At 34.3% G+C, this 23,556-nt stretch overlaps 1 protein-coding gene across 1 annotated transcript; it reads left to right on the forward strand.

Moving 5' to 3' along the window:
- Nucleotides 1-9,985: 9,985 nt before the first annotated feature.
- On the forward strand, nt 9,986-22,265 carry LOC129004953 (DNA topoisomerase 2-binding protein 1-A-like). Its single transcript, XM_054433679.1, has 5 exons — nt 9,986-10,058; nt 12,881-13,081; nt 16,321-16,421; nt 18,719-18,856; nt 21,529-22,265. Exons 1-5 carry the CDS (start codon nt 9,996-9,998, stop codon nt 21,728-21,730), a joined length of 705 nt encoding a protein of 234 aa, XP_054289654.1. The 5' UTR covers nt 9,986-9,995; the 3' UTR covers nt 21,731-22,265.
- Nucleotides 22,266-23,556: the final 1,291 nt, after the last annotated feature.

A 23,556-nucleotide genomic window follows, 5' to 3' on the forward strand; every position in this document is an offset into this window, starting at 1 on the left:
AAATTACATATTATTTAATTCTACTACTACGACACAATACCTTAAGGGGGCGTCCCCCCATTTCCCAAAAGAACTTAGCCTTCCATGATGTCCGAAGTCAGGTGCACGACAGAGCGATTTCTCACTCGTCTTACCCGCCTGCTCCCTGCGCATGCGCGAGCAGCGATAGGGGTTGAGATTGGCGGGACATTCAAACAGTGTTGTGTTGTGGAGATTGACTCCACAAGATCTCCCCCCCTCCCCCGAGCAGCTAAGAGGAAGAAGGGTGACCTCCATGGTTGAGGTGTCACGTTGGTCCGTAAAAAAAAGATATATGCTGTTGAACACAAGTAAATTAGTATAACATATAACAATAGTAAATATACAATAAATAGTAACAAATGAATATATTACACAAATATCTGAAACATGAAATATAATACATGAACTCCGGTAACTGGTGTAATGTTGTGTGAGTGTATATCAACCACAACAAAGTGACGACAAACAGGAGCCACCAGCCCCTAAGTTTGGTACTAACTTGACATTAGAGGAAAAACAGAGGAGACAATTTACCGCAATTCACAGGCCCCAAGAGCCAGCTTTGATGATTATTTGATTAATTAATGCATTTATATCTCAGAAATATGTACTTGGTTCAACATATGAAATAACTAATATATAAGTTGACTGGACACAACGTGAACTAACATCTGAATAAATGACTGATAATTAATGATGCAATGAATGATATATTGGATTTGATGTGATGATCTGAAATTACATATTATTTAATTCTACTACTACGACACAATACCTTAAGGGGGCGTCCCCCCATTTCCCAAAAGAACTTAGCCTTCCATGATGTCCGAAGTCAGGTGCACGACAGAGCGATTTCTCACTCGTCTTACCCGCCTGCTCCCTGCGCATGCGCGAGCAGCGGTAGGGGTTGAGATTGGCGGGACATTCAAACATTGTTGTGTTGTGGAGATTGACTCCACAGAGGAGCTCGGCAAGCGGCAGACAATGGTACTAACTTGTCTGTCACCCAGTGAAAAAAATTAAGATCAGTCTCTGACCAAGTCTTTCTACCTTTCAGCTAGCGTTGCCGCTGCGTAGTGGCGTATGAATTGAATACAGGGGAAAGTGTTTTCATTGTTCGCCACTTTGCAGTGGCTGGCAACCCGTGGTGTCCGTCAGACCAATAGGACAGCACGGAAAACTCAACACAGCTGTGAAATAAAGTATTGACTTTTGTTTGACTTTAATGCGTTCTGAAATAATTTTATACTTAATCAAAATATTTCAAATAGCTGTTTTGCCGTTCCGAAAATTATTTGCAAAACTTTTTTTTAGATAAAACCCTCCTTTTTTATTTTTTAACCTCTAAAATTTTGCCGCCCTAGGTGGGCGCCTAGTCCGCCTGCCATGAAGTCGAATCGCAATTTGATGTATCAAATAATCAAATCGGAAGTTCCACTCATTTTCGATTTATCTTACTACTTTTTAAACTATATTAATCCAATACAATTAAAATGTCTAATTGCATTATCCAAAGTCAATGTTACATCTGGTTTAAATCTAAGGTATAACTACTTGCAGTATCCAAATTCAAATAGTACATCTGGTCCACGTCAATGGGATATTCACTAGCAGCAGTATTCAAAATCAAATGTATATTTGGTTCACATTAATGGGATGTCTACTTGAAGTATCCAAAGTCAATTGTATAACTGGCTCACATAAATAGAATGGATGTCTATTTGCAGTATCTAAAGTCAGTAGTACATCCGGTTAACATAAATGGAATGTCTATTTGCAGTATGTAAGGTCAAAAATTAATTAATTGTGTTTAGGCTCTAATTGGTTATTCATTTTCCTCGATATTATACTTTTCCAACGGTATTAATCCGATTTTTTTCTCCTTCCGTTCTGTAATTTGTAATATGCTAGTATAAATTGCTTGTTAATATATTATGCTATATATTATATTATGCTTGTTATATGTTACGACTCTTTATTATTATGTTATTATGCAAAACTTTTATACTTACTTTATACTTTTCTTTGAAATGGCGACCATACAAATATAGGTATTTTAAGCCAAGTATGAATGGAGATGAGTGTGGGATGTGAGTGGCACGATCTTGTAGTCTTGTTAGTGACTAAGGCCGACATAATTCTTAGACACAGCTGTTAATTAATAGCCCATACAGCTAATGGCAACTAAGGGACCTACAGTTTATAGTGGAATCCGAACCACTTTTTTGCCATGGTATATACGAATTGGTCTAATTATCAGGATAGTACTGTGGATAGTCGTATTACTCACTTGTGCGGACGTTAATCCGCACCAGGGAGTATCGCATCCACAGTGCATGCCTGCCTATAAATATCCACAATTCGTGACCTCCTAGTGGCTGGATTACAGGATGACGCCACCCGTCCCAGTCAATTCACTGACCAAAAATTAATGTATTAAATTATTAAATTAGCGGTGGTTGGTGGAAGATATATTGAACCCAGGTATCTTAATTCACACTCACACAACCGCATTTCACCACAGGTGTGTTTAGTTTAAATTTATTTAAACTAAATAGGCCTACATCAATTTCTACATTATCATGATTGATTTGTAGCAAATGGATTGATGTTTAAATTAATAATTACAACTTACGTCAATCAATCCAGTATATCTATGGAGGACGCTTGTTTCGACCTTTAGGTCATGTTCTGCTCCGCTGTTGCACTAGGTTATTCCATACTTAGTTGTATTGTTGGTGTAGCAACCGCGTCAAATATTTTACATTGAGAATCATAGTCTGACGTAAACATAAAAACACAAAAACACGACACTGACGAAAACATTTAGTAAAACTATCACCGTGCACACGGCTGAACGGGCTCGGGACTGCGGCGGCACTGACTTGTCCAAGCACCCTACTTTGGACTTTGAACCATGATGTCACTCACTCCTTCTTGCATTATCTGTCAGTCGAATAATGGTATCATATATAGGATTGGCGTCTGAATGAATTTTTTCATTTAAAATATTTTTATTTAGCTTGAAATCCTTGTATATGCCCATTTCCTCTAGTCTGTCAAGCCGCTGTCCTTTCTTTTCTCTCGCTAAGATTTCCAAGTTACTACTTATATTTGTATAAGTGTGCCCCTGATCACTTAAGTGCTCCGCATATTTGGATTTAATATTTGTTCCTGGCGTTCTACTGATATTCCGAAGCTCTTTAACATGCTCTTTAAATCTCAGTTCAAAAGATCTGCCCGTCTGTCCTATTTAAAATGCGTTACAATCATTACAATTAAGTTGGTACACCTGAACCTTTGTATTTATTTATGTTGTTGGGTTTATTCGTATTGCTTAATAATTTCTGCAAATTGTTTTCTGATCTGAAGGATGTTGTAACATTTTGTTTTTTAAAAGTTTTCTTGATAATGTGTTCAGTTTTCTTTGAATACCTGACAGATGCATACTTCTTGTTTGATTCTGATAGTGATAAATTAGGTGATGTGTGTTTTGCCATGCGTTTATTATACATTCTGTCAATAAGGGCTGGATCATAACCATTTTGCTGGGCTATGTATTTTATGGTATACAATTCCTTCTGTTCGTCTGTGGTACTCATTGGTATGTTAATTAATCTATGTAACATGGAATTGAAAGCTGAGAGTTTGTGTGATAACGGGTGATAAGAAGTTGCGTGGATTACTTGATCGGATTGTGTGGGCTTCCTGCATATTTTAAAATGGTGCTTATTGTTAACATTGGGTATGAACAGATTTAAGTAATTTATGCTACCATTAGATTCGGTTTCTGAAGTGAAGGATATATTGTTATGCATGGAATTTAAATATTTTCCAAAAATGGCTGTTTGCCTCTTGTTACCTTTGTACAAACACAAAACATCGTGCACATACCTCCATGTATTGATTCCCTGTGAGTATTTTATTATTTTCTAAATTATGAAGAAATATTTCACTAAGAATTGCTGATAGTGGTGAGGCCATTGCTAACCCCTCAGATTGTTCATAGTAATTGTCATTGAACACAAAATAGTTTTGCTGGACGATAATACTGGCTGCGTTAATCACTTCCTTTATCTCATTATCACTTAGCTTCCCCCCTTCTGTTAATATCTCCTTCAAAATAGTTCATGTTTCTCCTACTGGGATACTAGAGTACAAACTTTTAATATCGTACGAAATCATTGTGGTACCTTGTGGTATGTTGATAGTTGATATCTTTGATTTTGTGAACTAGGTCATATGTGTTTTTTAAACTCTTACTGTCCTGTAATGTGATGGATTCTCTTATGATTTTGTCAATTTTCTTTGCCAAAAGATAAGATGGGGCTTCTTTGAAATTGATAAGAGGTCGAATTGGAGTTCCCTCTTTGTGTTCCCTCCTTCTTGCATTATCTGTCAGTCGAATAATGGTATCAATTAAAGGATTGGCGTCTCAATGAATTTTTTCATCACTTTACAGGACAGTAAGAGTTTAAAAAACACATCTGACCTAGTTCACAAAATCAAAGATATCAACATACCAATTGTCTCATAGGTGGGATTATGACAATTGAGACAATCCTTCCTGAGGAATACAGTATTTTTAATGGATGCTAAAGACTGTTAAGAACAGTGCTAACCAATGCTACTGAAAATAACAAAGGAATACTAGCATCCAGCGTCACTCCGTGACATCAAAATCTGTAATATTATTTTAATAAAAGTACAATTTTCTATTGCAAATCCTACCACAACACAAAATCTAATGCAAGAATTTTTTTTCTTTAAATTTTATATAAAACTAGCTGACCCGGCGAACTTCGTATCGCCTAAGTTATAGGTTTCCCCTAAGACAGACCGATGGAAAGAAAGTACCGTTACGTTTAATTTTCAAGATGATCTCGTTCGCATCGCTCAATCACGTCCTGGTTGAAGTTTGTTCGCTACGCTCACTCACCTTTGGGTTGGAGCTCGTTCGCTACGCTCACTCACCTTTAGGTTGGAGCTCGTTCGCTGCGCTCACTTGCCTTCAGGTTAGCTCGTTCACTACGCTCACTCGCCTCCAGGTTGAAGTTCGTTCGCTACGCTCACTCACCTTTTGGTTGCAAATTAGCTGTTGTCATAAATGTAAAAGAAATAATAGTGCTGCACCCTGTTGGTAATCCTTGTAACTTCAATGCTATTGAACATCATAGAACAGAACCAACTTGTTTAATTGAAACAGCTGTTAAGATTCATTAATTCCATTTCTCATAAGGTTAACATGGGAAACTCCAGAGCCACTGGGGCGGAGCCCTTTTAAGAATTTCGAAACGGGAAATAGTTTACGTCCGATTCGCATACCTACAGAATTTACACACCAAATTTCATAACGATCGGTGAAGTCGTTCCGGAGGAGTTTGCAGACAAACACTGTGACACGAGAATTTTATATATTAGATAAATTACAATATTTAGATGAATTCACTAAAACATCAACAACTGTAACAATAACCCCATTTTTGTATGAATGTAAACAAAATTGTATCATGGCCATCTGTTTTGATGTAAACAAATGTAAACTTAAAAAAGTTCAGATTATTGACAACAGAATTCAGCAAAATTTGTGAAATTTTAAAAGCCTATAGGATAAAAGGCTTTCACTGGATATCATCCAAACCCACAAAAGGCATATCTAGACAATTAGAGCTTTAAACTGTTACCCAATATGCCTATAAAAATAAACATATAGGGGTCGATTTCCTGAATAAAAAATACAAAAATTTCTTTTAATAACATAAACAAGCTTTTGGCCTGTCCTACGTACGGGAATTGAGTAATCAACTAAAACTGAAGTTATGTCAATATTTCCATTTCTAATCCAAGCAAAGTTTAAGCGGTTAACATTTATCGTAAACAAAATGCTGCTAAGATGAATTAAAACGTGTAAACATTGTTATTTTACTATTCTTTCCTAAAAAATTCAAAAAGAAAAATTATTAGCATAACCTTTCCTTTGAAGACTTGGGGGCAGAGCCTCAATTCGTATTTATCAGTGGTCATAGAATCTTACTTATATCCTATAATCAATAACGAAATCACAGAATAATAAACTAACTTGATAGTTCTATAGAATATGTTTATATTCAACCAGCTGTTAGTTAAAAAAACAAATTATATTGCTGCACTAAAACATTTATATTTATACTAGCTGGCCCGACAGACGTCGTCCTGTCCTAATGTGGTGTTATGTCAAATGCTCGTTCATTTTCAAGAAGAGCTCGTTCGCTTGCATCGCTCAATAATGTTCTGGTTGAAGTTGCTACGCTTACTCACCTTAGGTTGGAGCTCGTTCGCTACGCTCACTCACCTTTTGGTTGCAAATTAGCAGTTGTCTTAAATTTTAAAAAATAATACTGCTGCACCCTGTTGGTAAACCTATTAACTTTTTAATGCTACTGAACATCACAGAATGAAATTGTTTAGTTGAACCAGCTGTTAAGATTCTTTAATTCCATTTAAATATAAATACTCATAAGGTTAACATGGGAAACTCCAGAGCCACTGGGGCGGAGCCCTTTTGACGGATCTGCACCAAACTTCACACAAACCATCCTTGAATAATGCTTAATAATGCCTGAAAGTTTCATTACAATCTGTCGAGAGGTTTTGGAGTCCATAACGTTCAATTATATATATACAAACTTCCTCTTTTATAAATATAGACTAGCTGTGTGCCCGTTCTACGCACGGGGATCTTATCATAGTCAGTTAAAACCTTCTTATATTAAAAACAGCAGTTGGTTTGCTTGCATACTTTCAGATATGCTGACAAAACTATTAGGCCTATATATAAACCTTCGCAAATACAGTATCTGACAGTTTCAAGCCAAAACTAATGCTTCGCAATTAAATGTCACCCGGATCTAATTGGTCCATATGTTAAATCCAATGATTAAACTAAAAAATGCTTTATAGATCTATAAGGCATAGCCCTAAGGTTGGCCTATAATTGAAAGTTACTTTCCACAATGGTTGAAAGTATTTAAGGTACTACCTCAACCTCACAATTTAACACTTTATTTGGGTTGACATTTTCATTATCAAGGTGCTCTTGTCCTTTCCGTGAAACACTGAGAAATAAGGACATTAATGCGTTACCAACAGACATACACACAAAAATACAGAACTTAATTAGGAAATCTGCTACGCTTTAGGCATAACAAAGTACATATAAAATTAGTATTTGAAATCTTTTTTAATGTCATAAAATTTTATCATAACAATTTAGATTTGCTTGGACCGAAGATGACCCGAAATTCTGTCGAAATGCTATATGAATCGGTTTGCTATATGAAATGAAGTACAGTAAATCTATAGACGATTTAGATTGGTAATTTATAATAAAAATTACCAAAATAGGCCACGAACTATTGATAGATAAACAACGCTAATATCATTTGAACAATTCATGATGGTTTGCTGAATAAAAGTTTTACTAAAATGCGTGTGTCATTTTCTTAGCATAAACTAACATTTTGGAATCCAGACAGAAAAAGCAAAACTTTTAGAGTTAAGACATCAATTAAATTGAATACGCCTGTAGTAAATAAGGTGCAATACCAACGATAACTAATTTGTAAATTACAGTGATGTGTTGGTACGTAAGTGATTGTTGCTGCTACCAACGGTTCAAAGGAAAAGAACCAGTACCAAAAACCAACGTTTACAGTTAAGAACTATAGTACATCCGACCAATGCGTTAATCAAGGTTATTGATCTCTTGGTTTTGGATTTTCTTGTAAAAAGTTATCGGCAATCAAAGTTATTTCCCATTAATTGCTTTATTTGTAAACAACTGACTCTAAATGTAAACTTAACGGTGTCAGTTTGAAAAAAAAAAACAACCTTATACAACAACTTTCTGTTATTTAATAGATTACGTATTCCCTAAAAAATGATTGGTAGGCCTATATATATTAACATTAGAAGGAAATGTGGCAAAAATCACACAACGTTGGGTTTTTGGAAGTTTGTAATTTTATTTCTCAAGTACCTAGGTAGGCCGTGTATTCTAGGGAAAAGTACCGGTATCAAGGATCGTCGTCGAAAAGGTTGTTATAAATAATTGGGTAAGCGTACGTACCCAAGAGATGGGCTATGGGCCTATTGACTGTATGGTCCAGCGATTGCATCACACGGTGAGTAGGAACTATTGACTATATATAGTCAATGGTAGGAACAGAAAGTGACACATTGGAAAATCGAGTTTAGCATCATCCGTAAACCTCTGTTACAACAATCACCCATTGCAGTTGAGTGATTTTTTACTTTACACTTTACACAACCGCCGTTGAAGCGCCGTCAATGAGTGGAACCTTGTTTCTAAGCTTTTGGCGACGATCTTTAACAAATTGAAGTTTCCCAGCCGTATACAACACTGATTCAATGTCTTCCTTCTGGTTATCAAAACTCCAGAACAATTTTATACACAAAGAATCTCTGGTTCCTGACCTGGATGATGCCTAGTTATTTAATTTAATTTACGGTTACACTATATTATTCCACTTGCGATTAATTAAATCCTTTATGTAAGAAAAACTTTTTTAATCTCACTTGGATGGGATTTGCCTTCAAAACGTGATCGGAAATGGTTGCGGTATTTGTAAATAACATTTGTAAACATATCAGTGGCAGCTAGAAAAAATAATCTTGATCCGAACAGTTGTTCGTTATTTGATAGATGATTATGTGATAACAAATTGGACGAAAACTTGACAAAAATCGCACAAAACTGCATTTTTGAACGTCCGTAATTTTATTTACAAAGTATTGAGGCCATATTTTAATGGTTAAAGACACTCTCGCCAATCCAGTGAATACATTAAAATGACTTGGATCTTGATTGGTACTCTTGTTTTCCTGGAGAAGATTATGTAAAATGCCATCTTGAGTGTTACAGACAGACAAACAGACAGAAATTTAGATGAGACTTGTTTCGGCTTCTTTAATGTATAAAACGTAAAAATAAACTAAATACGAGTATTTATGATTCTAAGCAATGTACAGACAAAACTCTAATTTTATTTATATAGATTATATTTCATCCTGTTTTTAAGCATTGTGTATAAAATTAAATGTCACAACAGAGATAAAGAAAACCGTTGTACTTTTTATTTATGGATATATTTTGAACAAATTTGGCAATTTTGTTTATTTCATCCTTTATTATTTTTTTTTTTTTTTAAACATGTTTCTTCCTCATAGCAGAAAACTGTTGTACTCATTAAATCTAATGATTTTTTTAAATAGGGAATAATTATGTCTTGTTTATGGAAATATTCTAGTAAAAATCCAATCAGGCTGATTAGAATTCGCTTAGTTTGCAGGTTTGCTGCGGCAGGGATATTACTGTTTCAATGTTTAGACTACATTCCACCTATAGAGCTTAAACAAACATTTGATGTAGTATATTGAAGCATTGTTGTACGCTCAATAGTTTAGTGTCCGAGAAAATTAAAAAAAAAACTTATTTAAAAATGTGGACATTATCATCTCCCGTGATCACGGCAAAATCATTAACATCTCCCTCATCACAGTATTCCCTGATTGCGGCAAAATTCTGATGATTTCCCAAGGTTATGTAGATATTGTCATTGTTTCACGCGGTAACGGAAACATCATTGTTTAAATTCTGATCATCTCCTGGGGCTGCTTAGACATCATCATCTAAGCGTCTTTGCATGCATAATTGTGGCAAAAGCAGTAATTCTTTGACTGTGCAATCTTTGCAGGCTTGTCGTGTATTGGTATTGGCATAGACTTCCATACCACTGTGTCCATGCCAAGTATCAGCGGTATCGGAAATTGACACATCTTAAATAAATTTGTCAATTTGACGTTTTTATTCCACTTTTATAAACATCATAAAATTACCAAATTCAACAAATTCCGAATTCATATATAATGTTTTACTATGGCAGAAGTGACTAATTTTGTTTGTTTCTTTCCAGATGATGAATATGTCTTCATCAGCAACAAGTAAACCTAGGAGGTTTGTCTTCTCTAATGTTGAAGTAAGTACTTATTAATTAATTGTAGTTAAAAAAAGACATTGACTGGAAATGGAATCCAATCTTGAGTTGCTGGGGATGTAAAAAAATAGTGTATGTACAATAGATAGCAGCACTGTCAGGGCCAAATTACTCCTACTAATTACTCATTTATTTTTCATCCGATTTAAAAAAATAAAACTGTTTTGTAATCAGTATAAAGTTGTAAAAGGCGCTATGCATCCCAATTTTTGAAAAATAAATTTTTAAAATTTATAATTTGTATAATAAGTTGTGATTTTGAAATTCGGCCCGTTTGACCGATATATTTTGTGCAGGTAGCACATTTGAGTTTATATATCACCGATTTCAAAGTCCATTACAAGGAACACCTTCCCAAAAGCTCCAATACAAACCAATCCACATATAGGCCAGTAAAGATTGGTTTTTGCCCAGAAATAATTCACAGAAAGCTGGAAACCGTTATAATCCTTTTGTCTTATATAGAAGTAAAAGGATTTGAAGTTTAAAAAATAACCCCATTTTACCAGGTGAGTTTCTGACCTGGGACCACAAAACCCTTGAAATTTAGGGTTATTTTTTAGTTTTTGCTAAAACGTCAATTAACCGTCCAGCCTGCAGAAAAATCCATCATAAAGGAACTGTAGAGCATAAAATTCCACATCCATTGAGTATCTGGTGATGAAAATCGATACTGGCCTAATACGCCAAACACCTAATAAACAACACCCATTCATATTCTACCATATATCAAGACCTCAAAATTGTACATAAAGGCCCACAAAGTAACAAGTTTGATATAATTAAACAATTTTGTATGTATAGCAACACCAAATCAACACGTCTGAAATCCTCAATGATCAGTGTAATTTTTAAGCACACATAATTTTCGACACACTTCTGAAAATAAATAATCAATCAAACACCTAGCCACCTCAATCCAAATACAATCAATACCATAGTTTTTTCACTTCGTAGTCAACATAATCCTGCAATCCCGAATTATTTTGACTGTTGCCGGCAACGTGTTCCCAAACTAAAGTGACTTAATCCCACACTTCAAAAAACCTTGGTTTTATTCATAATTTATGTACCATTTTCATGTCGACTGTAATTTGAAATGTGTTAAATGTTATTATACTTTCTACAAAACCCATGGGTGCTCCACACCCCCCAAGCCCCCCGGTATCCCCCTCCTTGAAAATGTCCTAGAGCCGCCACTGACTTCTGGTACGGTATATATTGTTTTGATTTGAATGTGTTTGGTTGTCAAAGTTTTGTTTGTACAAATATGCCTTGGTTTAATTTTCTTAATCTCTTAATATTTAACCAACCTACACTGGTGAAAAATAATCAGTTTTTAAATTGTAATTGGGATATTTTGTTTTGAAAATATAACACTTAAGTAGCCTAATTAAAAACGAGGTACCGATGCCACCGGAACCGAGAATTGATTTTGGTTAGGAACCGGTACCGGAACCGACATTGAAGAAGTGGTACCGACCCATCACTAATCTTTACCAAAAAAATGTTAAGCTCAAGAAGACTAAACAAACTTTAATTAAATTAATCTTAACAAATAACACCACTGTTTAACACTCCACTTACATTTACTTACATTATGCCGTGCGGAAATGAATAGGTTTAAGCTCTGTGCTATTATTTAACTAATGTGTTAAATTAAATTAAATCATCTTTTTAAATTATAATTGATTATATATCTCTTATATTCCAAAATTCATCCAAAGAATACAAATATAATTTAAGGGAGATATTTTTTAATCTTTTTTTAAACATAACTATTTCCTCTATTATAATTTTGGGTAAATTAAATAAGAATTGTATGCCAATGAAACTACATTTCTTCTCAAATAACTTTAATTTATGTTGTTCAACCTGCCTAGTATACCTCATTCATAGTGTCGAATATCTGTACTATTAGTTTGGAGGTTTAATTTTTTTTACTTGTTAATATCATGTTAATATGTTTTTATATGTTATGTTATTTTTTTTTATGTTGTTATGTTTATGTTGTCTTAAAAGAGAAAGTTTTCCTTGGTTTGTAACAGGGTGGCCATAGACCAGGAATTCTGGCAGTTGTGTGTGAATTTCAAAATTTCAATGGGGACGACATACTGTATTTGTCTGCATAACGTTCAAAACACTCTGTTAGCTTATAAAAACATTATTGTTAAAACATTGCATTGTCTGTTGTCATGACAAAATCATGTATACCGTCTTTGTTGAGTGATAACAAGAACAATGTCTCCAGTCACAGTGAAATTGAGTACATCTTCCGCAGTCATTTTGAAATCGTGAATGTCTATCGAAGATCCAGCAAAATGGTGTACATCCTCTGCGGTCATGTAAAAATAGTGAACATCTTCGTAGGTTGATTCTGAACATCTCCTACAGTCCCTGTGATGTCTTTGTCTCCCTTGATCTGGCAAAACCGTGAACATCACCCGCAATCGCGGCAAAATCATAAAATTTTGATCGCAACTCTTCATAAACTTTGGCTCTACTTGACCCAAGATAATCATTTTCGGCCTGAACTGATACCTTGGGCCAATGCAAGCCTGACTTGAAAATATCAGGAATCCTTAGTCCCCTACTAAAAAGGTATATTTGGCGACCGGGAAAACTAGGTTTTGCTGCCCTGAAAAGAGGACAAATTTTCCAAGAATTTTGGCTGCTCTGTAATATTTGGTTGAGGGTTTTGGTGCCCTTTTGGCCTGTATTCCTGGAAATACAAAACAACAGACAGGACATATTTTTTTTTACTTGTTGTACATGACTGTTATCACTGACTATGTGTGATCCAGGAGAAGGAGTTGTGTGAGGAGAGACTGCGAGATTTGGGTGAGACAGTCAGTGAAGTTGCAGGGTTTGACATGGAGACCACACATCTGATTGTAGACAAGCCTGTGCGTAGTGAAAAGCTGCTGTGTTGCCTGGCTGGAGGCCGCTGGGTTCTCCACACCTCCTTCATTGAGAGAATGGTGGCCTGTGGAAAATATGTGCCTGTAAGTACAAGAGACAACCTGCTATTGATTAATCAGTAGAACCTTGATAACAAGACTCTCAAGGGGATTATCAAATAAGACTGGTTATCAAGGTTGACTTCTTATCGAGATTTGCAATAACATGTAATTAAAGGGTAAAATAAATTCTAGGGAGTTTGAAAATGACACTGGTTATAAAGGGGGACTTGTTGTCGAGGGTCTTGTTATCAAGGTTCCATTGTAAATTCATATTATAACTCTTTAGTAAAGTGTGGTTGACAACTCAACGTTTGCCCTGAAATCTGATGGTGAAACTCTATGCGCTACGTTTTGAACAGTCAACCAGGCAGGGTTAGGTTGGAAGAGACTTCAGCCGATTTAGGTAGGAAGGACATAGATTAGGTTTACATCACTCATACAAATGCCGTGAAGAACTACAGTAAAAGTTTATTTTGGCTTTTTAAACTTAATTTAACGTAATTTTTATAAAAAAAAAAAACTAATAATTTAGTATTTTAAATTTAATATTTTATTTCCTAGAAAGAAAACATGTGTGGAAAACGCTGCCTATGAACAAACAAATATTTATATATTATTTATTTTTGCATAGCTCACCAAACACTGATCAATGGTATTCATACATTGGTATTTCTAACATCCCTAGCACTTTACTTCAAGTCTTTGTTCGTCCTGCTATTTGCCAAAATACGAAGAGTGACAATCAATTGTTCCTCCGCACTCACTGCTTCACACATAACTACATATCTTTTTCGATATGAGGCCTCGCCAAATTTAGTAGGTAGGTGAAGATCGCAGGTGTCATACGCAAAAATCCTGGAGGTCTTCAGAATCCGATTCATCCAAGAGGTTTTAGCATAGTGAATTTTAAAAATTTAGTTTTTCTCATTAGTGGCTATAGTAACTTCTGGCCCCCTTCGCATGCAAGTGCCCAAGGTTGGTAATAATAAACATCTGTCCACAGACATGGTCTTACAGTACCCTGAAAAACTAGTTGTAGTGTTAGAAAATTAGTGTTCCTTTTAGCGAATTTCCCATATAGGGAATAAGCTATTACCGTAGTACTCATGGTAAGACCTGGACGCGGGACCGATTTTTTTTTTCGTTTTGAGGTCCCTAGAGGCCAAAAACACCATCCGTTCAAATTCATATATATATATATATATATATATTGTATTTGATATTGTTCACGTTTAGGGCTACTGTAATTAATATTAATAAATAATACACCATATTACCCTTCTACTAAGCTAAGGGTACTATGGTGTATTATTTATTAATATATATATATATATATATATGTGTCCGTCAGCACGATAACTCGAGCAAAAATGATCCGATTTTGATGAAATTTGGTACAAACGTGTAAACCTACGTCTATTCGAACGAGTTCGCGATCCAGCATGATCGGACCATGGGAACGGGTGTTTACGGGGGGGGGGGGGGGGGTTTTATGGGGTAAAAATAGGTTTTTCCCAATTTTGACCCAAAAAACATAAAATTTAGCAATTAATTTCCAAACCATTTTGTAGAGCTTCAAAAAACAAATAATTTAGTATATTGAAGCGTTATTATGCGCCTAGTGGTAACGGAGAAAATTCAAAAAAATTGTAAATTTAAAATTCCCATGTTATTCTTATGGAGAATGAGTAAACTGTTGTAGTTTGCTTGTTTATGAATATATTTTGATCAAATTTGGAAAATGTTTTTATTTCTTACTAACTATTAACATTTTACAAAAAAAACAGTTTTACCCTCCCTGATGCAGCAAACCTAAGTACTTGTTAAACTAATTCTATTTAAATCGGGAATAAATGTTATATTTTTAAGTAGACATTTCAGTGTAAACCCAATCAGTCAAATGGAAATTCGCTTAGTCTGCAGGTTTGCTGCGGCGGGGGTATTTTAATTTAATGATTGAGTTAAAATCAGGTGTAATGTTACCATGTTTTGTTTCAGTAGACTGTGTCTATAAGTTTTTTTTAGTTATATTCTTCTTCTTGACTTTATGGTGCATCTCAGATACTTGAAAAATCAAAGAAATACTTCTATGGATAATACAGCTTGCAATACCAAGATCATTTGTCCCCTACCCTCTCCCCCAAGGCGAGTGATGTTGACTTGATTTGTACCGACTCTCTATTATTGACAAAAGTTTCTAAGACATTACGTAGGGTGAGTGTACAGGCTACTAGCCAGCTTTTTTACTCTCAGCTCATAAACTAGCTTAGTGCGCTTATCGCAGTAATGAAATGAAATGATAGCTACTTTTAAAAAGCTCTGTATACAGTTAAATTTGTCGTAAAACTTTACATCAACCCACTCAAAGTATTTTGAGCTAACTACATAGTAAAACTATTCAAGTGTAATCACAGTACACAAACGACAAGTATAATAAGACTTGATAATTTCATAGGGAGTTGTATGATGTACTCACTGATAAGACCGATTTTTATCCTCCGGCTAGTAGCTTGTAAACTCGCCATGTGCAATCGATCCTTTATTGCAAAACCCACTTGTAAATATAAACTTAATTTGGTTTTTGCCAAATTTTAGGGCTATGCTCGACAAGGAGCTAAAATTATCTTAACCAGCCGACATGAAAAAAACAAAAAAAAAAAAACGGGAATTCTAAGTGAATTTTGATGACCGAGAAAAAATTCCTGAATTGTACATGAATTATAAAAATAACCAGGAAATATTTAGTAAAGGTTAAATGTTTAAATAGTAGCCAAAAAATCTGCCCGAAATCACAATTTTTTCTCGTTTTGCTTAGTCTAAAATAACGATTGAGGGAAACTATCACATATAACGGACATTGCCAAGCTTGTGGAAAATCATTTTGGATGTTGCTGTGATCGTGGGAAATCATTATAAATTTTGAAGTGATCGAAAGATATGATCACCTATGTGGCTGCAATCGCAAGAAGTTATAACGCAATTCACCAAAGAGCTTTTAATGCACTAACAGGCTTAAAAATGTAATTTTAGCTTATTTTGAGTGGAAATTGAATTTTGAATCTTAAAAATTTGAAATTGTCGAAATTAACAATAAAATACCAAAACAAATGTTAGTATCACTTCAATTTTCTGTTTGCTAGTAAACCAGTAAACTGAGTTGCAAACAATGTAGCTGAGTTGTTGGTAAGAGTAAAATCCTTTTTTGATAGCTGTACTGTTTATGTTATTTCAGCAAATGAGCTTTATTACATTAAGTTTAACTCTTGTAAATAATGTTATAGGAAGAAGAGAAGTTTGAATGGGGCAATCCCCTGAGCAGTGGTCGGCTTCCCTCATTTCCACCTGGTGACTTGGCCCAAGAGTTAGCAGAGTCAGCCTACAGGTAGTGTGTTTTTACAATGGCTAGTGTGTCACTATGAGGCGGTTTACGAGCTCAGGTTTATCGAAGTCCGAGCCCAGAATCCGGAAATAACTGGTATTTGCGCCGCGGCTTAAAAAATTGGGTTCACAAGCTCGAGACTTTATAAGCTGCGGAAGAAACTGGTGGACTCCACACAATTAGTGCAGGGATAAAACATGGTTTTAAAAGTTTCGTTCATGAGTCCAATTACATATAGTCTCGGCTTTCGAGGATAAACTTGGTGAGTTCACGAGTCAAGTCCGAGCCCAAAATGAGATAAGCTCGGACTGTAGAACAATGGTGTTTGGTCTCATACTCAGACCTGGTGGGAGGCAGGTTGACTTAAGGGTGTTTGGTCAAAAATTTGATGTCTTATTTTTTGTTATTGTTCAATTGTACTAAAAATTAGAGATACAAATATATAAGACAAAATTATTTATTTTGAATAGTAAGCGAGATATGGAGCTTGAAAGTAGTAAATTTTTCATCTTTGGTACCAGTTCACAGGGAGAATAGGTAATGCGATTCTCACCAAAATTTGCATTCAGGTGTGGAAAAATAAGATAATAATCACTAGCTATTTAAAATTAAAAATCAAAAAAAGAAATTAAATTTAATTTTTTATAATATATTTTTTATAATATATTTTTTTATAAGCTCCATATCTCGCTTAATATTCAAAATAAATTTTTTCCCCTTATATATTTGTATCTCTAATTTTTAGTACAATTAAACAATAACAAAAAAAGACATGAAAATTTACGACCAAACACCTTGTGACTTAATGCCGGGATCATCTGATTAGCTCCTTTATTTTTATTAATTTTTAAAAACTAATGTTTCAATATGTCAATATGGTTCCTCATGAAATTCTGAACAATTTCATTACCCACAACGCCATATTAAAATACCCTCGCTGCAGCAAACCTGCAGACTGAGCGAATTTCCAATTGCCTGATTGGATTTACACTAAAATGTCTCCTTAAAAATATCGCATTTATTCCCTATTTAAATAGAAATAGTTTAACGAGTACTTAGGTTTGCTGCAACAGGGAGGGTAAAAAGGTGGGTTTTTTTGTATAAGGTTAATAGTTTAATGAGAAATAAATGCATTTTCCAAATTCGATCAAAGTGTGTTCATAAACAAGCAAACTACAACAGTTGACTTATTCTCCATAAAAATAACATGGGAATTTTGAATTTACATTCTTTTTGAATTTTCTCCGTAACCATTAGGTGCATAACAAGGCTTCATTATACTAAATTATTTGTTTTAAGCTCTACAAAATGGTTTGGAAATAAATTGCAAAATTTTATGTTTTTTGGGTCAAAATTGGGAAAAATCAGTTTTTACCCCATGAAACCCCTCATAAACCCCCGTTCCCATAGTCCAATCATGCTGGTTCGCGAACTTGTGCGAATAAATATAGGTTTACACATTTATACCAAATTTCATCAAAATCGGATCATTTTTGCTTGGGTTATCGTGCTAACTGAGATTTATATATGAATTTGAACGGATTGTGTTTTTGGCCTCTAGGAACCTCAAAACGAGAAAGTAAATCGGTCCCGGGTCCAGGTCTTACCAAAAGTACTACGGTAATAAATAGCTTATTCCCTATATGGGAAATTTGCTAAAAAAATATGTAAAAATGGTAAAAAGACGCTTAAAACGTAAAAAAATGCAAACAACTTGAAACAACAAGTAGTATCATTACAAAAACTTTTTTTTTATTTGTTTGTAAGAATAGCAAAAAAGGAAAGAATTCTATTAGATTATAACCACGGTTTTCCCTGATTAAAGCTCAGCACATACATACGATTTTTATATCTAAATAGTCAGTCCCTCTAAATACATTTTAGTTTAATACATGGATCTTCCATTTGAAAATATTGTATGTATTACCAACAGAATCCATAATTTATTTAGTTATTTAAATATCTACCGATTTTCACAAAGAACAAGACATAACTGTGTTCAGAATTCCTATGTGTCAGATTCTGTCCCCTTTTAAGATGTCTTTGTAGTCTTCCAACCCTTCTCTTTCCTCTTATATTTCTTTCCAGTTATACTGTTATGCTCTGTTATCTGAAAATATGAGGTTCACATATCTAATGTGGCATTTCATAGTCATGCTGGATTTTTGTTAACTTGATTTTTTCCTATAAAATATTTTGTGTTTTTATGAGACACTTGTGCTAAATCCTACCTGGTAAATAACTGGTCTTAATACTAACAGTCTCACAGACTATTAAGCTTTGTTTAATCAATTACTTAGATGGCGAACAAAGGTTAATGGATCTGCCGAAGGAGCATTTAAAGGATTAAAGGCCATGTTGTTCACCACCCCAGCCAAGAGTGTGTCGTACCAACGGCTGATTATTGCTGGAGGAGGAGTTGTACTTCCATCTATTTTGTAAGTATTAAATAAAACTGAAATGAATAGTTCTTTAAATCATCAAAATCTCTTTTTACTTGCTTTTGAAAAATACATTTTGTTATAAGTGTCTTACTTTGTAAAGGAAATGAACATTAAATTTTCATCTTTAAGGCCAGGCGCACACAGGCGATTTTGAGTCGCGCAACAGTTGCCCGACTAAAATGTTCAACATTGTTTTAAATTGGAGTGCGCACACGAAGGAAACAGTCTGGGGACAGTCGCGCAACTGTTGCAACCGATGTTCCCGGACCCAATTTGCCAGCGACTGCTCTGCGACTCAATTGTTGCGGGACTGTCGCTCCAGGTTTGGTGTCCATTGAAACAAGTGTAGATGCGCACACATGCAACTAAATAGTCGCTGTGTCGCTCAGTCTCACCCCAGGAGTTCAACTACTCGTGGCCAGAACTGTCAAAGTAGTGTTTGCTCTCTTGTGTGAAGTTTTTAGAAAATTACAAGTATGAGTGTGCGTGATGAGGATGTCGAACAATTAATTGATGAAGTTGAGAAGAGGCCGACTATATTTAAAGTCATTAAAACTGTCCTTTCACAAGTCGCTCACTATATATGGGATGAACCCAGTATCTTCTCTTTTTCTTTCGCGCGCGAAACTTCAGCAACAAAGCACATACTACGGCTGTATCATTGAAATCCATTCGGAACGCTGTAATGAATGTATTTCCAACACGTCTCAAGACTAGATCCGCGACTAAAAAGTTGCCTGTGTGCGCACTCCAGCTCAACTGTCGCTAGACTTCAGAGTCTCCGAGAGAGTTGCGCAACAGTCCCCCGATTAGTCGGGCAACTGTTGCGCAACTCAAAATCGCCTGTGTGCGCCTGGCCTAATTTATGTTAGGTACCGTACTGTAGAGTAAAATCACCGAGTTAAGGTCACCATCATAGTCCAGTAAATGTGTCAGAAAATGTGGGGTTGCTGTGCAAAAGGTCTGGTAGTTTTGATTCTTGGATATGTTGTTAGTATTGGGCCCATAACATAAAATCCATGTTTTCCACCTTGAGGTACCATGGCGCGCCACTTGTTATTGAAATTTCAAAAATTATATATGGATTTGACCATTACTACGGTGTATCACTCTATTTTGCAAAAGGATAGTTTTACTAAAAATAAAAATATTACTTTATTTAATTAAAGGAGGATAATTTTGTGACAGTTTAAGCCCAACACCAGGCATATAGCGTAAATAATGGACAAAATACAGACTTTCAAAATAAACCAATTTTCTAACGATTTATGAAAATGGTGATTTTTTAAATATTTCCACAATACAGTTGATTGAAGCAAATGCCATATCATAAAGATTTCGTGAGTTTGTTAGTTTATTTGCTGTAAATAAAAGATAAAAGAAATTATAAATAAAAATTAGAGAGAAAGAATATAAACTGTGTTTGTAGGGGTTTTATTTTATGGGCTACAGAGGCTCGACAAAATTGTCAACATATTTTAATCAATGCATGCCCTATTAAGAGAAAAAAATTCTGAAAAGAGCCTATTATTTCTAATGTGAACTTTGGAAGTAAATTATGTTCCGTATAAAAATACCATTAAGCTAAGCTTTCTGTTTTGTCTAGTCTATCACAAACGGTATTGAAATTAACTTTGGAGCCTGACTATCACTGATTCAAAAAGAAATAATTGCCAATCATCCTTTTATAACTTAAACAAAATTAAGTGTTCCAACCAGTTCATCTTCAAGCTTTCCACTATAAGGTCTTGCATAAACATTGTTGGTTGTAATTTCAATTTGTAATGGTTCTTTGATTAATGTTATTGATAGAAACTTGAAATTGTATGTAGATCACGTTAAAATGTAAGGTACAATTAATTGTGTAAAGTTTACAATCTTAACCAATAATTATTTAAATAGTTGGTGTACTGGATCTCAACTTTGGGTATAACCAGAGAATTTCTGTTTTGGTGATAAATTTTCTTTCAAAGCTTTGAAAACAATATTTTTTTCTAATTAATTAAGTGAACACAAAATCTCATCTCATCAGAAATCATATTAATATAATATAACCAACTCTAATAACTAATCAACTCTACTATAATCTAACTTTTCAACAATCCTGAAATGTAAAAAAAATAATATGTAGGGTGTCCAGCTTGGAAGAGAGAATCTTGAACTGGGTTGTGTTGATGGAAAGGAGGAGAGGCTTCATACAATTTTAAAATGTCATATATGTGGTCATTCCTTGGTGTAATGATTTATGTACGATAAATTTCAACACTGTTTGGACATAATATTTTAAGTATTATTATTACGAATTATAGGAGAATATGGACAAGGCGTTAAAATTATTCCCCTACAATGTAACTTAATAGCCTATCTTTACATGTCAAATACAAGTAGAAACTCAAGTTCAAACGGCCATTCACTGGTGCCCTCACCATATTTTTAAGATTATACTGAGGAGTTTTGGAATAAAATGGGCAATTTTTTAACCAATTAGTCAAAAAGATAGGTGGGATTAAATGGATATTTTTATTTGTGCTGATTGCGGCATTTCTCCATCTTGGAGTCTTAAGTAATACGGGTTTGATTTTTTGTTTCGACCTTAACTCAACAGAACCAAAGTAAACACAATCCTTGCTGTTAATTGTCCAATAAAGGATTGTGATGTTTTGAAGGTCTTCGGTGAGTATGGCGACACACTGCTTCATGGAGATCAACAAAGTCCCAAACCTGACTGTGCCTCTGAGTGAGTTTGTAACTAACAACGTGCCTTGTCTGCTGCCTGTCTACCTAGCAGAGATGCTCACTAGCGCCTCACCAAACATGCAAGACTCGCTCATACCTGAATATAAGAAACTTTTGGCACAAAACAAATGAACAAATATCACAAATACTTTTAAAATGCCTGAGTCTTTCATTATTCTTGAGAATAGAATGCTTTTAAAGTGTGTATTTAACCCTTTAACCCTTTGGAAAACAATTAACAATCTGGCTAAGTTGCACATTTTGTTTGATTGTCGATGTAGGGACTTGAAGTTGTAGATTTTAATTTTAAGACCATGTACTTTCCAATGAAAATTTTTAATTTGTAAATCTAAAGCCGTTTGCTGTAAGATGAGTTTGAAAGTTTAATTTTATTTCCAGTAAGATGTAAAAATAACATTATACTAGCATAAGTTAACTTTTTGTTTAATTTTTTTTTTATTAGTTTAGCAGTAACCTCAATTTCTTATAGTTTAATTTTTTGTCATTATTAGTTTGGCAAACACCTCAATTTCTAATATTGTAATTTTTTTTACCTTTTCAAGCTCAGAGTATTGTCCTCTAAAAATTTACTTTTATGACAGAATGCATTTTTAAATCTATTTAATTTTGGGAACTGTCATTATTGTTTAAATGGAATAGTAAAATAATGTTTGTTAATATTGACACAAATCTGTATGTTGGTTATGAAAGATTATATTCATTACATACAATGTATTTTTGAATTGTTGATACTTCCCTGAAGTTAAAAAATGTCTTTAATTTCAACTAGGCTAAGTTCTATTGTCCACTTGTACATTGGTGTTCAGGATCCAGGTGCAAGGGAACGACATATCTTCTCCGGTCTTGTTCTTCATCCCCAAATTTATCATCTCGGGTACAGTTTCTTAACTGGGATACGCTAATATCGATTGAAACTATCGATTCGATTAGTAAACTTTCACGCGATTTTTCACCATCCAAATTCATATGTTCATATTCATATTCATATGTTTTTCAATAGAATTTGTATTAGTTTGGTTGGTTAGGTTAGGTTATGATAGTTTTATTTTATAATAGATATATTTAAAAATATTGATTATTAATCAATACTTTCAATTTGATAATTTCAATCAATATTATCGTAGCCCAGTTAAGAAACTGTACCGGTACCCATCATCTCTACTCAAATTTTAAGTCATCTTAAATTGAAAGCTTATATTATAACAATAATAATAATAATGTAAGAAATTATTGCGATTGGATAGAAGAATGCTGTGATCAACAGGATACAAGCTTAGATACAAAAGGAATAACACTTTTAATTGATTTTCATCAATAGACGCCTGCAGATATGAAAATAAACCACCTAACCCTCAAAAAATTCCTACAAAAGGTTTTTTTGTCTTTTTGTAGGGTTAGGTGTGCTGATTAACATACCAAAAGTTTACCAAAGTTTGACAACTGGAAAAGCCTCAATTTCAAGATGGCGTCCAAGATTGTGTCAAATATCAAACTTCTACAAATTTCATCCCAAAGAAGTAGTTAAGAGTCTACCTATTCGATTACAGGGTCCCTAAACTTAAATTAAACATATACATTATACATAAATTTCAATTTATAAACAAATTTTTACAATATTTTATCATGTTTGAGTAGTTGTAGTATTATTTTTATCTCAAACAGACTAATAAAAACTAGGCTCTCGTTTATTTTTCAATTGTCTTAGTCTAAATTGTTCTAAAAAACGTTCACCTAATTTTAGACAAATACATTAAGTAAACATCCCTAATGATACATTTTTATAAAAAAAAAACTCACAAAATAAAACGCATATAATTTAATTACCGTAAAACAAAAAGGGCTATGTTCAAAATATTTTCATCCTAAACAGTGAGGTTGACATTTTTATATGTTCTTTCTTTAGTAGGCCTACTTTTTATAGGGCACCATACCTTAAA

The sequence above is a fragment of the Macrosteles quadrilineatus genome, unplaced genomic scaffold (genome assembly GCF_028750875.1).
Source record: "Macrosteles quadrilineatus isolate MER2022 unplaced genomic scaffold, UCM_ALF_1.0 Scaffold_13__1_contigs__length_4303367, whole genome shotgun sequence".
Lineage (NCBI taxonomy): Eukaryota > Metazoa > Arthropoda > Insecta > Hemiptera > Cicadellidae > Macrosteles > Macrosteles quadrilineatus.